The following is a 20,100-nucleotide window of genomic DNA, read 5'->3' as shown; positions in this document are numbered from 1 at the left end:
AAATCTGAATGTCATGTAGCTGGTGGCTTGGTGGCACGGTTTCCTGTGACCAACTAATTACAAACCTGAAATTTTTCTTTTGGAATGTTCCTCCGGGCTCCTTTTGCTAAAACCAAAGCCTCTTCCACTCTATGGCTTGCTAGAAGATCCTGTATTTGCTTTTCCAGGGGCAATGGTACCAAGATGTAAACTCCTTTACTTGTGGCAACAATCACTCTTCCTGGGAAAAAATTCAACAATATTGGAAAGAGAAAGAACACACTGCACAGACACACGCTGTTTCCCCCAAATAGGATTGTCATCCGATCTGATGGCTGATTTCTTTGTCTTTGTTTTTTTTTTAAGATTTTATTTATTTATTTTAGAAAGAGAGAACACAGAGGCAGAGGGAAAGGGAGAAGCAGGCTCCTCGCTGAGCAGAGCCTGACACAGGGCTCAATCCTAGGACCTTGAGATCATGACTTGAGCAAAAGGCACACGCTTAGACTGAGCCACCCAGGCACCCCTTGATGGCTAATTTCGTTGTAGTTCTCCCAACACAGAATTCCTACAGAAATTATAAATTACAATGCTTTTATTTTCTTCTTCCCATATTGTCAACTGTCAGAAAAAGGGTGGGATGCTAATACCACATTTCCAAAGTACAAAATATGCTTTTTTGCTGTTTGTTTGAAAGTGCTGATAAATTTAAAATCAGTTGAGCAGTGGGGCACCTGGGTAGCTCAGTCAGTTAAGCATCCGACTTTGGCTCAGGTCACGATCCCAGGGGTCCTCGGATGGATCCTGTCAGGCTCTGTCCTCAGTGGAGGGAGCCTGCTCCTCCCTCTCCCTCTCCCCCTGCTCATGCTCTGTGTCTAAAATAAATAAATACAATCTTTAAAATAAATAAATAAATAAAATCAGTTGAGTAGATACATAACATATAGTCCAAAGAAGTTGTACAGATCAATTATGGCAAATGATTTATGGGAATTATGATATACTTCCTTTTCTTTCCACGTTAGTTTATAGGAACCTAAGATTATAATACTACATTCTGAACCATTAGATATTTCATACTCACCTACCATCCAAATACTCAAGTCTTGGCCTGACTTTATTGACTTCCCCATAGCCCTGTGAGTTCACCTGACCTGTGGCCAACACCATCACCCTCATGTTACTTATGAGACCCTGTGTCGATAGCCCACAGAACTGGAGCTGCAATCCAAGACGCTCCTGCTACAAAGCTTTGAGTTCTGCTCCCCTCTGGAGACATTCTTTAAGCAAACTATAACTGTGCATAGGAAGCAATGGGATGATCTTTCCTTCCTGTTTGAAGGATGACTCAATGTCAGCCATGCCTTCCCACTCCTCTGCTCTTCTCTCCTGGGAACCCATCGTTTCACTCCAGCCCCTCTCCTTGCCTGGACATCTTCCTTTTAGTCTTCCCATTCTGCTCTCTTGTCCACATTATCTGCCTTCTATATCACAAACAAAGTAATTTTTTTCATACTCAGATGAGATCCTGTCCCTTCTCTGCACTGGTGTCCCTCTTCCTGGGAAGCCTTCTCTTGTCTGCACCTGGGGGGTAGGGGGGTATTATGTTGGCAGTCCCTATGTGCTCATAACCCTGTGCTCACCTCTACCACTCAATGTCTGCGGCACTATGATATTGTTACAAGACATGTGCTTATGTGTGTTGGGACCCCAACTGGAATGTGACATGCTTAGTGTGGGGGCCAAGAGTCTCAGTAAGTTTATATCCCTTGCATCTATAACAGGAAGGGGGATGTTTGGTGAGCTAAAATCCTTAAATGGCAAATGCAACGTGTAAATCTAGATCAGTTCCCAGTTGGAAGAAAATAGCATAAAAGACCTTCTTGGGACAACTGGGGAAATCTGAACATGGACAGGATATTAGAGTTGATTTTCTAAGGGGTGAAAGGGCTTTGTGGTTATATAGGAAAATACTCTAACTCTTAGGAGATGCATGTTGCAGTATTTCAGATTAAATGTCATGATGTCTTTTACTTACTTTTGAATGGCTCAGTGAAATGTTTACAAGTGCTGAGCCAAGGTGAATGGTATATGGTGCTTCATTTTGTTTTTCTTTTGACTTTTCAGTAAGTTTTAAAATGTTCGTAATAAACTTTAAGAAAGTAAAAGAAACCCCTTGCCTGGCTCACCACTGCACACAAGGGGAGGTTACTCCTGGAGGCCCTGGTCTCTTGCAGCCTCAGCTCAGGCCAGCCTGGCCCCCTCCCAGCGTCAGGGCTCCCTCTTGTGCAAATGTGCAAGTACCTTTCTCTCTACCTGAGGTTCTTTCACACCAAATCTGTTGGGTTGACTCCTACACATCCTTCAAGGTTTGGCTCAAATACCATCTCCTTCAGGAAGCCCTCTGCAATATTTCCAGGAAACCTTCCCCCCTCCCGTCCCCCACTCTCCTCACTGGCCTTGTTTCATGCCTATCAAGCTCCTAAACTGCTAGTTATCTGTCCAAATGTCTATTTCCCCTTTAACCTTGGAGCCCCTGCAGCACAGACTCCGTATCACCATCACCCATGTAGCTTCTAAGTTTAGCATGAGGTCCAAACTCTGAAAGGGGCCTTAATACCATTTACTGAAGAAACATCACAAAAGGGTTGAGAACTAAGTTTCATTAAGATTCTTGTCAAAAAGGTACCTTCAAAGTCCTGTAGAATGTGGCCTTCCTTAAAGGGCAGGGTCTGCTTCTGCTGCTGATCCAACATGCTGTGCACTGTAATGAACTCATCATCGAGCGCGATGACGTACGGAAAGCAAATGGCCGCTCCGATCACATTCTCCGACCAGTGCACGGGGGCTCGCTGAGATATGCCAGCAACTGTGGCAAACATGCCTGCAAAAATAGGAAACGTTAGGTGGGCCTCCAAAGGACCGTGGCACTTTTCCTTTCTGTAGATGTGTCTGGATACAGAATACCACCCCTTCCTTCCTTATATTTCAAGATTGGAAAGATAATTTATTATGCTGCAGGCGTGGAGAACCTTCCATGACTTATTTTTTTTTTGTGAAAAGAACTATCCCCACCCCCACACCAGAATGTGTACCTTTCATTTACTTCCATGTATAAATGAGCTTACAAAAAGGTTTACATGTACCCACCCAAAGGTTTATAAAGCACATGTCCTCACCTGTGGGGAAAAAAATGATTTCCAAACAACTGAAGCCGCTTTGCCAGCTGTCTCTCATATCCAGTCCTGCAACTGGTTAGTGTCTCTAAGTTACAGCTCTTCCTTGTTGAATGGATATTGAATACATTCCCTCAAGCATTTACTGAGCTCCTACTATGTGCCAGACACTTCACAAAGCATCCTATCGGGAACTGTCCCTGCTCAGAACTGCAGTCTAATATTGGACATGGGCACTCTATAATGCAGGCATAGAACCAGTTTGGCCCTTCAAGACACACTGCTGTTGAGTGTTTGTCAATAATATCCATACCAAATGACAGCTTATCTGTCTCATGCATAAAGTACCAAACTAGCCATTTCCCAATGAGCTACATATAGTCCACAGATATTGGGGTTTACCAAAATTAAGATAGTCACAAAGTCAATCCATTTTAACTTGGTTTTCAAACCAGTTGACTTAAAACACCTTTAAAAACAGCACGCTGTTGCCTGCAAACCATCAGCTGTTACTGCAATAAATGTTTTTTTTTTTTTTTTTTACCACGTAGGATGCAGAATGCGGAGGGTGGAGACAGAGACATGGAGAGAACTTCAAGATTAAAACAAGGGAACGTATCTCAACTATATCATGAGCAAAATTCCTAAACCCATGAAATCATCAACCTGCCTAAATTTTCTGTAGTTATAAAGATGAAATATGCTGCAATCAATCATTTGTAAATAGAGCTCTTTTCCTCTAAATCAGGCTGTTTCTGAAACTGGGTATTACAGGGACCTCACACATGTGTACATGCCCTGCTCTTAATGTAACACACGCAAGGCCCCCCCGAAGAACAGCACTGTGCTCAGAACACTGTTAGGTCCTGCTTAACACTTCACATACGGGCTCTCAGCACATGAGAAACAACTGGAACTCTCAACCTGAGGGTTGCTCGAAGTGAGCTGGGGGGAGTGGATGGGCCAAATGGGTAATGGACATTAAGGAGGGCACTTGTTGGAATGAGCAGTGGGTGTTATATGCAAGTGACGATCACTAAATTCTACTCCTGAAACCAATACTATACTATATGTTAGCTATCTTGAATCAAAAAAAAAAAAGACAGAACAATAAGCCCAGAGTGTGTGTGTGTGTGTGTGTGCACACTCATACGCGTGTGTGCACACGCATGTGTCCCCTAAGGAGTCACAATTACCTAACATAAACCATTCTCATCATAAGTATTTCTCATTGACCCTTCAAAGTCTCCAAAAATCATTAGGACAAAGACTAACAACACAGAGAGAGGAGCTATAAATTAGTAATTCACAAAAGGCAAAGTGCAAATAGCTAATGAATCCCTGAAGATTCTCATATTCATTAGTAACCAAGGGCATAAATTTAAATGAAAAAACAAGCCCAATAAAAACCACAACTTTTATCCACTGATTGGCCAAAGATGATAGATCGATAATTCTAAGTATCAGTATTGCGTAAGGAAACACTTTTTGAAGAATAATTTGGGTATTATCTACCAAAACTGAACATAAACTTACCCTCTTCAATTGATTCTACTTGCCAACTGGCAAGTACAAGGATGGTCACAGCGATATTTTTAGTAACAGTGTAAAACTGAGTATAATACACTAAAAAAATATGTGGTCCTGGGTGAACGCACCATGAACAGGAGAGAAAGCTAGCTCACCTATTAAATGAGCACAGACAAAAGGAACTACTACAAATGAGCACACTGGGCAGTGATTTCAGTTCAGTTCAGTGAACATTCGCTGTGTGGAGCTCGGAGTTAATGACCAAGAGACAGACGAAGGATTCAACAGTTCATGAGTGGTGAAGGGGTTAAAGGAAATACGTAAATAATGACCACTTGAGAGATAAAGACCAGGGCACAGAAAGGTGTAAAAAGCTGTTGGAGTGCTGATGGCAGCTCTGATGGAGGTCAAGCCCAGACAGAGCTGAGTGATCAGCCTCCAGCTGGCACAAGGAAGAGGGCCCAGGGAGGGCACAGCAGTGGGGAGGGCATGTGTCCCTGAACAGGGCAAACCCTGTCAGAAAGTCAAGCTGGCGTTGGAACAGGGAGCACTGGCCTCTAGTCAGGCTGAGGAGTGCGGCCTGTGTCTGTGACAGCTCACAGGTGTGTCCGAAGGCCCGCCTGCCACAAGTGTGGAGGCCGTGTGCCAGGGGCCACACAAGGGGAGGCCCTGGCCAGGCCAGGGCTGGAGCAGAGCAGCAGGGGTGGGGTGGGGGGGTGGGGGTTGAACTTCCGGGGGTGAAGCCGGGAGCCTGGCAGCTGACTCAGTGGGAGTGAGAGAGGGGGTGAGTCAAGGGTCACCACGCAGCTCTTAGCCTCAGGATTAACAGCCCCTCAGGGAGTCTAACACAGAACAAGGATTAGGATGCAGGGCTGGTCAAGAGGCAGTGTTTGCACTTCCCAGAAATGGATGTCACAGACTTCCAGGAGAGGGGAGTCTGGCATTCCAGGGCTTTCTCGTGGGGGTGGTGGTGGCATGCTTCCAGAAAGGGGCAGGTTGTTCCATGTAGCACACCAAAGGCACAGCACAATACAGGGTGTCGGTAGAGCGCAACCGAGAACTGCTCCTGAGGCTGGTAGGGCCTTTGTTCCCGTCTCTTTCCAAAGCAGGTATGAAGTCAGGAGTTCAAAGAAAACACGGAAAAGTCCAACCACATGACTCAGAGCTGGAAGGCAGGATGGAACGATACCGGCGGCTGGACAGTGCAAGGGGCTAAAGGCCCCAGGTGTGGCATTTCCAGTGTTTTACGGTAACAGAGAGGATGAGGACGTAAGCACAACCTGAACTAGCCTGCCAACTGCATCACCAAAGTATTCAGACAGCATTAAGAACTGCTGGAGAGAAACCGAGGGCTAGAGTTTTGAGAAGTATCAAGAATGTGGAATGAGGGCTTAGCTTTGGAGGAAATTCTGTTAGCGCTAAATGTCCTGTGTGTTTACAGCCAGCCAGCTAAAAAGAAGCTGAGGGGACAGGTGCCTACATGCCACTCACCCAGGCAGTTGGCAATCATAAAGCCCCGGGAGGACAAGCACACATTAAGGCAGAAGATGCTGTGACACTTTGGGTCAAGTAACCATGTGAGAGTGGATAGCTCACTCTCATGGGGACATGGATGGTAAGATGTTGTCCAGTCTCATCCTGGAATTAAATCCAGGTGACCACATTTCCCCAACTCAAGGCTGGGTAGCATGTGGGCCAGGAAGTGTACAGTGCAGAGGGCCTGACATGAATGTTCTCAGAGTAAAATAAGCAGAAACCAGAGGTCAAGAACTAAGGCTTCTATACACCCAGAAAGCAGAAGATGACACTGGAATAAAAGAGCGGAGCAGTAACTGGCAGCTGACAGGCCCAGGGCAGGCAGTAGAAGGGGCTGCAGAACCACTAGGAACAGGAGGTAACTGTTATTAACACCCACGAATTAATTCTATGTCTGCTGAGCAAGTGACAAACTATTGTTTCTATATTGTCCAGTCAAGTGCTGTCAACGTGCAAATGTAATAAATATGTAAATGGTACATCCTTAAAAAGCATTACTTTCAATCATGCACCCTTTAAAGATTAGAGGTCCCCTTATCTGAACTAGGAGCCGGGGAGGGGGCCAGGGGGCTGTGTGAGTCAGGAAAAGCTGAATTATCTGCATTTCTCAAGAAGTAATTATCAAAGGATAGAGTTTAAAGTCACAAGACTCCATCACGTTATGAAAATTTCAACAAAGTATTGCTGAGAATAGGAAAATTCAAGCTCAGGCAAAAAGCTAAGAGTGCTTTCTCATGACATGGGACTGAGTGTGTATAATCTTCAGAGAGAAACAGGAGCAGAATGAAAATATAAAGCTTTCATATGTTTAAAGGTACATTTGCATTCCTGACAATAATTTATTTGAACTTAGTTCTATATTTTTATAAAGATTTTACTTATTTATTTGAAAGAATGAGAGAGAGAGAGAGAGAGAGAGAGAGAGAGAGAGAATGAAGAGGGGGGAGGCAGAGGCACAGAGGGAGAAGCAGATTGACTGCTGAGCAACATTGGGCAGGGGGCTCCAACCCAGGACCCTGGGATTATGATCCGAGCCAAAGGCAGATGCTTAATTGCCTGAGCGTCCCATGTAATAATGCTGGTGATTACTATGCTGCATACAGAATCTGTATACGAGTAAAGTATAAGAGAGCATACAAGTGATACTGGAGTAAAATGTTTTCACTATAAAGCCTTTATAACTGAAATATTAAGGTACTGGCTCGTTTTCCACTCAGGTTGTGATCTCGGGGTTGTGAGACTGAGCCCAAATTGGGCTCCAAGAGGAGTCTGCTTAAGATTCTCTCTCCCTCTACGCCCCCCCCCCCAATAAATGAATAAATCATTTTTAAAAATGTTTACTCTTGTTCATGACAGGAGAAATGCAACTAACTACACTGATACCATTTCTCATGTATGGGACTGGGAACAACATGGGAGTTTGGATAGCATTGTCCTATGTTGCATAGGACAGAAAACATACAACTTCTATCAAAAGAATATGGCAATACCTAGCAAAATTCACATGCGTTTGTACTTTGACTCAACAATCCCACCTACAGAAGGCTTTCCCATGGATGCACCAGGAAAACACACACACACATACAAAATCCCTGTTAATACTGGGAAAAAACTCACATGACCACCAATAGGGGCCTGATTGAGATAACCATGGTGACTCCACACAACAGAGTAGCATGCAGCTATGAAATGAGAAATATCTTTGGATTATATTGTAAAGGGATCACCATAATACACTGTTAGTTAAAAAAAAAAAAAAAAAAAGAGGCACTGAGAAAGAGATGTAAATATCTACATATTTATTTGTACTTTTTATTAAAAAATGAAAGGATAAACCATAAAAATACAGGTTGCCTATGGGGGAAGAAGAGAATAAGTGAAGGAGACAGGATACCAGCTCTCTGAGTATACCTTGCTGGAGCTTGCCTAACTTGGAGCCTTGTAAATGTTTACATAGTAAAAACACAAAATTAAATAAAGCCATCCCTAAAAATCAGAAGTAAAATAAAATAAATGAACTGCATACCTGGGTGATGGCATAACCAGACAGAGGGGAAATCTTCCAAGTGACTTTAAGACACAGCAACATGACTGTACATCCCTGACGGGTTTTACGTCCACACCCTGCCTTAAAGACAAAAAGAACTCTAAACAACCAAACTCTCTTCAGTCATTACGTTGTGGGAATGATGGTGATAGCATCGTTCTGCATACTGTGGGATTCACCAAAGGAACAACTATACTGGGCAGTGGTTTACAAAGACTTCCCATGCAGCTGAAAGCAGATATGAGCACAGAGACAGACGAGGTCAATGTCCTGCAGCCCTGAATCGGTTCCATCTGTATGACCTCACGATGGATTTTACCTTTACAGAAACACATCCTTCCCAACTCTGTCCCTAAAGAGGCCTAAAAACAATGGACAGCAAGCAGCTTTAGCACCCAACTGTGGTCTCTAAACATCAGGGGTCCTTAGAGAAACAGCTGCAACCAGATCAAGGGCAGGAAATGCACAAGATGAGCCTAGAACACCTTGTCACGCCAGAAGGCCATCAACGTCCCAGGGTCATGTGAAAGGGGCTTGGAAGTCAACCTGGATTAACTTCCCTCCCCACCCCCAGCACAAATAGATGGAAACACACCATATATGTCTGCATCCATGATGCGTAAATGATAGTTTTTAAAAAACTATCACTTCCGGAAGACAGAGGAATCACCTTATTGAAAACCCTCTCGTTCTGCCTTTCTTATACAATGTACTGGAGAGCAATGAAATAAAGTATAAGTTTCTCTTCACTGAAGCAGTCCAGTTAATGTACGAAGGAGGAAAGGACAGAAACAGAATGCTGCCATTTGGCAGCCCCCCCATGATTCGAAGGGTCCACACATCACGTATCACTCATCAGTGGCTACTGACATCACAGAGAGAGAAAAAGAAATTACACAACCTCAGTGGAAGTCCTCCACCGCCTATGAGGAATTCTTGTCTCTCCTCAAAATAAGCAAAAACAAAACAAAACAAAACCCTCACAAACCCTACATTAGAATCTGACAAACCAGGATCCCTGGGTAGCTCAGTGGTTGAGCATCTGCCTTTGACTCAGGGCATGATCCTAGAGTTCTGGAATCGATTCCCGCATCAGGTTCCCTGCATGGAGCCTGCTTCTCCCTCTGCTTGTGTCTCTGCCTCTTCTCTGTGTTTCTCATGAATAAATGAATCAAATCTTTGAAAAAAAAAAAAAAATGGCAGTCCCGGTGGCGCAGCGGTTTGGCGCCGCCTGCAGCCTGGGGTGTGATCCTGGAGACCCCGGATCGAGTCCCACGTCGGGCTCCCTGCATGGAGCCTGCTTCTCCCTCTGCCTGTGTCTCTGCATCTCTCTCTGTGTCTACGAATAAATAAATAAAACATTAAAAAAAAAAAAAAAAGGAATCTGACAAACCTGGCATCCTAATTACCAATTGGCAGGAATCATAAAGGTCAGCCTGACACAGTAAACAATAAAAGGGGATAAAATAATCAAAATTCAAGCCGTGGGAAGCTATAGGTGAAATGGTCAAACCCCTTCAACAAAACATTAGGGAAAAATAAAAAGAGAAGAAGGAACCTTAAGAGAGGACTTAATGACCCAGAGAAGCTTAACAGATCCATCAACTGCAATGTACAGGCCGCGTATGGGATCTGACCCAAACAAATTGGAAAATAAATATACAAATCCTTAGACATAAATGTATATGGATAAGCATTTGCATACGTCTCTCTACATACGTGTAATAATAGGAGAAATACAACATGCCTTGATATTTGATGATATTAAGGAATCACTGTTAAGGTTTTTTTTTTAGGAAAGCAATGGTATTGTGGTTTTCTTTCTTTCTTTTTTTTTTTTTTTTTTAAATTTTTATTTATTTATGATAGTCACAGAGAGAGAGAGAGAGGCAGAGACACAGGCGGAGGGAGAAGCAGGCTCCATGCACCGAGAGCCCGACGTGGGATTCGATCCCGGGTCTCCAGGATCGCGCCCTGGGCCAAAGGCAGGCGCCAAACCGCTGCGCCACCCAGGGATCCCTCTTTCTTTCTTTTTAAGGAACTTAGAACTACATACTGAACAATTAGTTTATAGGAGAAGTGCTATGATGTCCATGATGCTGTGATAAATGATAAATCAAACAACTGGCAAGGAACTAGTTACGCCTGGAATTGAGTGATGGATACATTTGAGTTCATCAGAATGTTCTCTTTACTATATACATGTATGTTTTCCATAAGACAAGTTTTTCATTAAAATTGTGAATTTTTGCTAAAAAAAAAATAAAGAATTTTTCTTCTTTCTTTTTTTGCTAAAGAAAAAATAAAGAATTTTTTTCCCAAAAGGTAAAAATCTGAGCTATCAAGCCACGAAGAGGTGTAGAGGAACCTTAAATGCATGTTACTAGGTGAAAGCTGTCAGTGCAAAAAGGTAGCCTACGACAAGACAATCTGGAAAGATCAGCAGTTGCCACAGGTTGAGGTGCAGGGGATGAACAGAGGAACATGGAGGATTTTAAAGGCAGTGAACATACTCTCTATGGCACCATAATGATAGATACATGTCATCATACATTTGTCCAGACCCACAGAATGTACAACTCTATGAGTGACCCTGACGGAAACCACAGACCTTGGGTGACTGTAACATATCAACGTTGATTCAGTCATTATCATGAATGTGCCACTCTGGGGTGGGGTGGGGGGATATGGTTAGTGCAGGAGGACATGCGTGTGTTTGGGGACAGTGGGTGTAGGGGAACTCTGGACTTCCTGCTCAACCGTGCTATGAACCCAAAATTGCTCTGAAAATTAAAATCGATTTTAAAAAGTGAAAACCAGGATGCCTGGGTGGCTCAGTGGGTTAAACGTCTGCCTTCAGCTCAGGTCATGATCCCAGGGTCCTGGGACTGAGCCCCACATCAGGTTCCCTGCTCAGCAGGAAGCCTGCTTCTCCCCCTCCCTCTGCTGCTCCCCCTGCTTGTGCTCTCTGTCAAATAAATAAAATCTTTTAAAAAATGTAAAAACCACTAAGTGTACACCAACTAGTTCATGACTTCAACTTATGTTATTACCAGAAAATATGTTTGTACTCATCACTCTGAGATGAGATGCCTACACACAGACCATGGTTAAGGAGTACCGGCAGTGAGGACTCACCCTCCCCAGCACCCACAGGTCACAGATACACACAAGCCCTAAACTGAGCCATCGGCAACCGCAAGAAAGTACAAGTCGCCAACCACGAGCAGCTCTGAGTCTTAATTTCAAGAAGGTGGCACAGAGAATTCGCAAGGCGGGATGACAGAGCCAAAGAAAGGCCTTTCAGGAGGCTGGTGGCAAGAAAGCGCGGTGGGATGGAACCGCAGTGGGTACTATTATGGCCGGAACACTGACGTCTCCGGCCTGGAAGAGACATCTCAGGGATCTCCACTGGGACTGACAGCGGAGGCTAAAAACGATCAACTGACCAGCCCACCCACGTGAGAAAATCTTCCAAGGAAGTCCTACAGGACTTTTTATTTTGCAGTTATTTACTTGAAGGAATTGTCTGCCCAGAGCCACCTTGGGGCTCCTCTTTAGTGCAGCCCGAAGCCGCCCTGCGTTTGCTGCGCCAGCCCTACAGCTGTGGGGCGAGCCAGGGGACATGGGCCAACGCCGGCGAGGCCCTCTGCGGCCACTGTGCCACCCAGCCTCGACACTGGCGGATGCCCTTCCCAGGCATCTCCTTTCACAGCTACATCCTCCCTGTTGGGTCCGGGCATGGGTTCCCAGAGGCCAGGCCGAGGGAACGGACCGACGGGAGGCAGGGGCCGGCGGAGGCTCACCCAGTCCTCCGGGGCCCGCCAGGAGGAACTCCTGTCTCCCGATCCTCTTGACGATGGGCCGCTTCTCCTCGCTGCAGTAAGGAAACAGGTCCTGGGAGAAGCCCGTGTTGTAGTTGAGGATGATGTACTGCGTGGTCAGAGCCAGGCACAGGAAGTGGCCATCCACGGCCACGGCCAGCGGCTGCTCCGGCGTCGACACCTCCCTGACGATCTGAACCCGGTCCTCGTACACCAGGAACAGCTGGATGGTCCGGCGCTTGACCGAGATGATGCAGACTTCCACGCAGAACGGGTCCCCGCTCACCGGGTTCTCGTTCAAGGCCAACGCTGCGGCCCCTTTGATGCGTGCCCCTGAGGGGACGGGCTCCAGGCTCATCATGTTGAGCAGGGTGATGGAGTTGTCACACAGCACCAGCAGCCTGTTGAGGGCCGAGGCCGCTCGCAGCTCGCTCACGGGCTTCCGGAAGCCCAGGTGTCGGTGCAGCTGCTTGGTGGCAGAGAATGTGGCCGTCCCCGTGGGAAGCGCCCGCTCCTCTAACAGGAAGTGGTAAACCACGCAGTCCCCGGTGCCCACGTACAGGTTCTTTCCGCAGCACTCCACGCACTCGATGTGCACCCGCTCCTTGTCGCCCGCCAGCAGCTCCCACTCCACGGCGGAGACCAGCGTGAAGGCCTTGGTGCTCATCATGTCTGCGGTGATCTGTGGGGACGGGGACAGGAAGGTTAATGCAGGGTAGCCAACCACAAAGCAGGACCACGTCGGGTCTCAGTGGATATGCCCAATTCCTCAGTTATGATTTCAGTGGAGGGAAACCATTCGACCCTGTTAAGAAAAAGCTCTCCGTCTGGGTCTCCTTCCACCAGGCAAATGGAAGACCTCCCCCAACACACCCCAGGATAGCACAGACACACGCTTTTATTTATTTATTTGTTTATTTATTTATTTGGCATGCACTTTTAATTAGGGCCAACTTGCCCGTTCTTAACAGAGCTGAGATTTACACAGAGCCTCCTCAGGTTGTTCTTGGGAGACATACCTGTCAGCAGAAGACAACCACACATATTCACCCAGAGACGACAGAACAGGAATGTTATGGAAAAAGGCAAAAATGATCCCCCTTGATCTTTCCCTGAGCTTCTCTGGCCACCTGATTTAGCATTTAAGTGAAGTGGATCACAACTGCATCAGGTGGTTAAGTATTACCCCTGGATCTTGTCACGAACACTGAGGCAGGGACCACACCTTGAACCCTGTGTTCTTTCCAGCATCATACTTGGCTCCCCAAGTAAATGTGTTCATGGTAAAGACATGCCTCAGATCTCTACATCTGTCAGGTAAGGAGCTGAGGTGTCCGGTGCACTTGGGAGAAGGTCACTGACACGTCAGTTAATGGATGACCTCCACTGGGAGGCCAACTGCCCCAACCTGGGGCCCTCACCTTCCTACCTCCTCCTCTGAAGTCCTCCTCTGAGGACTCTGGTTTCACATTCGACAAAGTCAGAGGCAGCAGAAACAAGCAAGACGGCCTTTCCATGATGTCCCAGCCTGCAGGAAGGCAATCCACATAGGCTCCCTGACCCACCCACACAGGAGGGAGAAATGGAGCCCCAAAGAGGTCTGCAGAAGGCAGACAGAAGTTAGGGAAGGCCAGATGGACTCTTCCATCACTTCAAGCTATCCAGAAGCAGGGTGGCCTCAAGAGAGTCTAAATTCCTTAATCCTTTGAGGCACTCTAGCCAAGGGTGGAAGACCTCTTGGAAATATTCAAGAAAGAATATAGAATTTTGTAACTTCTTATCTCCCCCTGCCTATTGGGGCAGCCACACCTACATGAGGAAAACATCAGTCTCCTTTCCTGAGTCAATAAAATCCCCAGGAAGGAGGGTATCAGGTCTGGGGATGAGGTACTTCTGCCGGACACCATCGGAGTTCCTTCCCAGCACTTATTAACTCTGTGACCTTGGGAAAGTCACTCAACTCCTCTGTGCCTCAGTTTCCTCATCTGCAAAGTGAACGGAATCATGGCACCTACTTCATAACAATACCTTAAGGAATAAGTACGTCAGCTCACGTGAAATGCTTAATATCTGGCCCGTGGTGACTACCTGATAAACCTGATCTAATCTTGGATATATTCCTCTCAAAGCCCCAGCCTACTTTCAGTCTTCATTTCCCCAGCTGAGCACCGGGAGATGAAATAACTCTGTCTTCTGCCCTCAGCCGAGGAGGCTGCGTCCACCGTGTTGCCACTGAAGGGCAGACTGAACTGTGAGCCAGACACGGGCTCGCACACACTCTCCCCTGGCCCAGGCATCGTCAGACTCACTTATGTGAGCTCCTCTTCACAGAGACTACAGGAAGGGGCAAGAAAGTCTGGTGTGAGGCTCAGAACTAAGGCACCACAGAGAAGGAACCGTGTCCATCTATGTGGGACCGCGGGAACTTGAGGGTCCCAGGGAAAGTCCGGCGTTGGGAGAAAAGCTTTGGTGTCTGACACCAGCGGTTTGGAAAGACGACTGTCTATTTGTCATGACTGCATAGAACCACAAAACCCAACTTAGACAATACTTTTTCCACTTAAATGCCAATGAGTTAAACACAGGTATTGAAATGTCCTATGTCTAAGACATCCTAAGTGCCTGAAAGCAAGGTATCACGAAATACTACTGCCTTCGCTGCTTGATCAGTACAGGCTGCCCTTCAGGAGCTCTGGAGAGCGAGGCTGCGATTGGGGTGTGAAGTGTACCCTTCCCTCTGCAGAAGGCACAGAGGTACAGGCTTCGGGCCCTCGCCAGCGAACTCCCCTACGTCACTCTCCCCAGGTGTAGTGTCTTCCTGTTGCACAAGAGATAAACTAGACACGTTCGTGGTGAAAATACAGAAAACACCCATATTTAGTCTAAATCCTGGATGGAGGGAGAAGGAGAGAGGGGAGAGCTAGGGCTGTAAGAAAAGCAACTGATTTATTAAACAGTGACAGGATGAGTATTTAAGAAGATGTGCAACACTGTTTCACTACATGGTAAGCAAGGCGACTCCAGTCTTGCTCAAGTTCCCCAGGACAGGACTTAAAAACAAAAGTTCAATGTAGTTTATAAGCAGCACCACGTCAGCCTCACGGCAGCTAAGATGTTGCTCCTTCTCTCCACCCTCTTCACAACAAGTTAGACATCTACCCACACACCGAGCCCCGGCAGGGGGTCGGGATCTGGGGCCCAAGGGGCCTCACCCATGGGCAGGTCCAGCAACAGGCACACAGGCCCCTGCTGCGGAGCCCGGAGCCACCCCCCAAACCCCTGCTGAGGCTGCAGAGAACCTGCGGGTGCTGACCTGGGCGGGAGCACACAGGAGACAGGAGTGTCCAGTCATCCCCAGGGAAGGTCCCAGTGGGCCACTGGAGCCCACAGAACCAGAAAACAAGACAATCCAGGTCTGGTCACAGCAGGGGCAGCCTGAAGAGAAACCTTCCCGGGCTGGGCCTGCAAGGAAGCACTGCGGGGGCGGGGGGGGGGGGGGGGGCTCATCTGGGGGCGGGTACAGCCCCTGCAGCAGAGGGCGGATGGGAAGAGGATGGAGAAGAACGGGGAGAGGACGGGGAGAGGGGGGAGATGAGGGAGAATGAGGAGGATGGGGGAAGACGGGGGAGGATGGGGGAAGATGAAGGAGAACAGGGGGAGGATGAGGAAGGACAGGAGAGTATGGAGGAGGATGGAGAGGATGGGGGAAGAAGGGAAAGACGAGGGAGGATAGGGGAGGACGAGGGAGGACAGAGGGAGGACAGGGGGAGGATGGGGAGGACAGGGAGAGGACATGGGGAGGACGAGGGAGGATGGGAGAGGACAGGGAGAGGACAGGGAGAGGATGGGGAGGACAGAGAGAGGGCGGAGGAGGACGGAGAGGATGAGGGAGGACAGGAGAGGACAGGGGGAGGATGGAAGAGGACAGGGAAGGATGGGGGAGGACAGGGGAAGATGGGGGACAGCAGGGCAGGAGTGCGGCTACCCCAGCTGTGTGGGAGGCATCTGCACAATCCCATGGCCCTCCAGGAGGAACCACAGTACTGAGGCTGGATGTCCCTGCCTGGGGAGAGAAGACTGGGAGAGAGGCCCATGAGAACTGCAAAGGGCCTTAAGGGGGTTGTGTGTAGCAGGAAGTCAACCAGGAGCTGTGGGAGCACCCAGCTGGGGACCTCACCGGTGTGCTCCAGGCACCCCCAATGGACCCACACCTCCTCCCAGGGTGCAGCTGCCCCAGCACGCTTCCCTGCAGACAGAGCCAGGACAGCAGGCCACAGTGTGCAGGGAGGGAGAAACCAGAGGAGCCTCAGAGCCACCTTCAGGAAAAGAGGCTGGCCTTCCAGCAGCCACCAGAGTCCGAGGAACCAGAGACGACGTCGTCATTTAAGAAACCCGCCACCAGGAGGAGCAAGGGAGCAGAGCTGCCTGGTCCAGGCCCAAGCACCAACCAGCCGACCCCCCACCCCCCTCACCCCCTCCCCGCCTACCCCCACCGACCCCCATCTGCCCCCTCCTACCCCCTCCTATCCCCACAAGCGCCCAGCTACCCCCACCTACCTCCACCAACCCCCACCTACCCCCTTCTACTCCCACGGACTTCCACCTACCCCCTTCTACTCCCACCGACTTCCACCTACCCCCACCTACCCCCACCGACCCCCTCCTACTCCCACTCACCACCTCCTACCCCCATCTACCCCCTCCTTCCCTCCTACCTCCATCAACCCCCACCTACCCCATCCTACCCCCACCAACCTTCACCTACCCCCACCTACTCCCACTAACCCCCTCCTACCCCCATCTACCCTCTCCTTCCCTTCTACCTCCATCAACCCCCCCTACCCCCTCCTACCCCCACCAACCTCCACCTACCCCCTCCTACCTCTACCACCCCCACCGGCCCCCACTGATCCCCTCCTACCTCTACCGCCCCCACTGGCCCCCACTGATTCGCAGCTTGAACACCCTCTCTCAAGGCAACTTGCAAGGATTGAGGGAGGTGTCCGCTACCATAAATATGAGTGCGGCAACGCACAGCCACAAGGAACATGATAAACCAAGAACACGTGCCATCACAAAGACAGCAGTAACTCCTCCAAAACTGAATTCAAAGGCATGAAATTTGTGATCTAGCTGATTAAAAAATTCAAAGTAGCTGCTCTGAAGAAACTCTGAGCTACAAGAAAACTCAGCCAGTTCAGTGAAGCTTTGAAAAAAATTACATGATCCAAACGAGATTTTACCAAAGAAAAAGAAATCATAAAAAAAAAAAAAGACCCCAATGGAAATTCTGAGGCTGAAGAACTCAATGAGTAAAATGAAAAATGCAATAGGGCATCTGCAGTAGGGTAAAGTGTATGGAGGACAGAAATGGTTAGAGATTGGAGGAGGACGAGGAGAAGGGAATAAAGAGTGAAGGAAGCCGGAGAGAGATCAACAGGATTCCACCAAAAGAACAGATGCTGGAACACCTGCAGTTTTCAGAAGAGAGAATGGGGCAGAAAATTATTTACAGAAATAATAGCTGAGAGTGTCCCAAACCTGGGGAGGGAAATGAACATCCAAGGTTACTGAGCCAACAGGTCACCCTATTATCTCAATGCAAAAAAGACGCATTATCATCAAACTGTCAGAAATCAAGGATAAAGAAAGAATTCTAAAAGCAGCCAGGGGAAGAAACATTATGACCTTCAAAGGAACCCCATTAGGCTATCCAGGGATTTTGAATTTTTCCCTCACAGGCCAGGAGAGCCTTTCAACTGAGAAATGGGTAAAGGTGTGTGTGTATATAGGCAATGGAATATTATTCAGCTGAAAGAAAGAAATGCTGCCATTTGTGACAACATGGATGGATCTGGAGGGCATTATGCTAAGTGAGATCATTCAGACACAGGAAGACAAACACTGCATGATCTCAATTATATGTGGTACCTAAAAGAGTCAAACTCATACAAATAGAGTTAAATGGTGCTTAGCAGAGGCTGGGGGTGGGGATACCGGGGAGATGTTGTCTAGGGCACAAACTTGGAACTAGGGGATAGATAATACAGCCTCCCAATTATCAGCAATGTGTTATAAACTTTACAGTTGCTAAATCAGGATCACACAAGGGTAACTGAAAGCTGATGCAATAACATTCTGGTACCTAAAAGTGGTTTACTCCTTCAAGCAGCAGGGAGATTTTCTCCATGATCTAATTCATAGGATAAACCCACTCTGAGACAGTATGAATCGTAAAAAGGTAAACTGTAGGCCAAACCACTCTGTATTATCATTAAGTCCAAGTTACTGGGGGTCTGAAGTCAGAGAGGTTTCAACATGGTAACAAAATTGAAACTTTCTCTAAGATGTACAATTCATATTGTGATCTCAAATTGATCTGAAATTTAGACTAACTTTTTGATAGAATATCATCTTAAAAAGCATGGCTATCATTTGAAAGAGCAACATTTTAATATATTTCTCAAAACTGCAAAATTCAGAGCTAGTGAGGGAAAGAGACTGAAAAATATTAGTACGCTCACAGACAGTAGTTCAAATAAGAATAACACTACAAACACAATAAACACTTTTAAGTGTGCACAAAAAAACAAAAAAAAACCCACTGCTCCATTTCCCAAGAGTATCCCAAACACATTAAAGAAAAAGGACTAGAAAAATAAGCAAGTATGTAAAACAATATGTACTAAGGACCAAAGTTAAAATATTAGTAATGACTTTCCACCACATTGAGAGCCTACACACCCTGCTGGTAACATTAGAATCTAAGTGAGCATCTTTGAAAATGCTAATGGAAAAATATTAATTTTCTTTTGCAGGTGTACACAGAAACATTATCTTCTAGTTCACACCCGTAGCCACTGTGAAAGGCTCTTGCTGCTTAGCATCTTCCCTCAGATTTTTTTTTAAAGAGAATTTTTTTTTTTTATTATTTATGATAGTCACAGAGAGAGAGAGAGAGAGAGAGGCAGAGACACAGGCAGAGGGAGAAGCAGGCTCCATGCACCGGGAGCCCGACGTGGGATTCGATCCCGGGTCTCCAGGATCGCGCCCTGGGCCAAAGGCAGGCGCCAAACTGCTGCACCACCCAGGGATCCCCTCTTCCCTCAGATTCTTTATGTTTCTTAAATCTCAACTCAAGTATGACAATTTCATTCTTTCTGCTATATCCCGAGCTGGGCAGTGGAGATTCTGAGGTTACCCATAAGCTTCAAAAATGTTTTTCCATGTTCTTGACTTAAGATCTGTAACAACAGTTATACAGGCTTCTACAGGCCCAGGAAAGAGCAGATTCAGATGAATTTATAAGCAATGCAAGGGCACTGGCTATATTCTGCTTTCTTTTCTTTTCTTTTCTTTTATTTATTTATTCATGAGAGGCACAGAGAGAGAGAGAGAGAGAGAGGCAGAGACACAGGCAGAAGGAGAAGCAGGCTCCGTGCAGGAAGCCCGATGTGGGACTCGATCCCGGGTCTCCAGGATCAGGCCCTGGGCTGTAGGCGGCACTAAACCGCTGGGCCACCAGGACTGCCCTATACTCTGCTTTCATGGACACTGTCCCAGAAAACAAGCACCATGTCCACATGGCTCTTCTATCAAGTTCTACCAAACATTCAGGAATCAGATAGTACCAACTCTAAATAATAAATCTTCCTGAGAATTAAAAAAAAAAAAAAAAAAAGAGGAGGGGGCACATATCCCACTTCCTTTTATAAAGCCAGTATAAAATATAACTTTAATATCCAAACCCAATAATGATATAGGAAAAAAGAAAATCCTAATCATTCTTACTTATAAATCACATGGAAAAGTATTAAATATTAGCACCCTGAACATACACACACACACACACACACACACACACACACAGTATGAATAAGCTGGCATGTGATATTGGCTTAAGGTAATAAAATCTGTTGGTTTATCACATTTACAAAATAAAAGAGAAAAAGCGTAAAACAAGGAACAAGACTATTGCCATCTGTTATGGGTAGATTATGTCCCCCCA

The 20,100-nt window shown here is 46.8% G+C and overlaps 1 protein-coding gene across 5 annotated transcripts in view; it reads right to left on the bottom strand.

Annotated features, from left to right (window-relative positions):
- TGFBRAP1 (transforming growth factor beta receptor associated protein 1) overlaps positions 1–20,100 on the bottom strand; it is a 63,763-nt gene that overhangs the window by 27,305 nt on the left and 16,358 nt on the right. For 4 of the 5 annotated variants that reach the window (XM_072743109.1, XM_072743107.1, XM_072743110.1 and 1 more), the window contains exons 2-4: positions 12,075–12,774; positions 2,669–2,863; positions 66–220 (exon numbers count right to left, since the gene is read on the bottom strand). In XM_072743109.1, coding sequence (XP_072599210.1) covers positions 66–220; positions 2,669–2,863; positions 12,075–12,762 — 1,038 coding nt within the window. In that variant the 5' untranslated portion in view covers positions 12,763–12,774. Of the gene's footprint in view, positions 1–65; positions 221–2,668; positions 2,864–12,074; positions 12,775–15,405; positions 15,613–20,100 lie in introns of those variants that run through there. The other variant, XM_072743106.1, reaches the window with a different exon arrangement.

This window comes from Vulpes vulpes, chromosome 16, assembly GCF_048418805.1.
Source record: "Vulpes vulpes isolate BD-2025 chromosome 16, VulVul3, whole genome shotgun sequence".
NCBI lineage: Eukaryota > Metazoa > Chordata > Mammalia > Carnivora > Canidae > Vulpes > Vulpes vulpes.
This window is presented reverse-complemented; position numbering and strand designations above follow the sequence as displayed.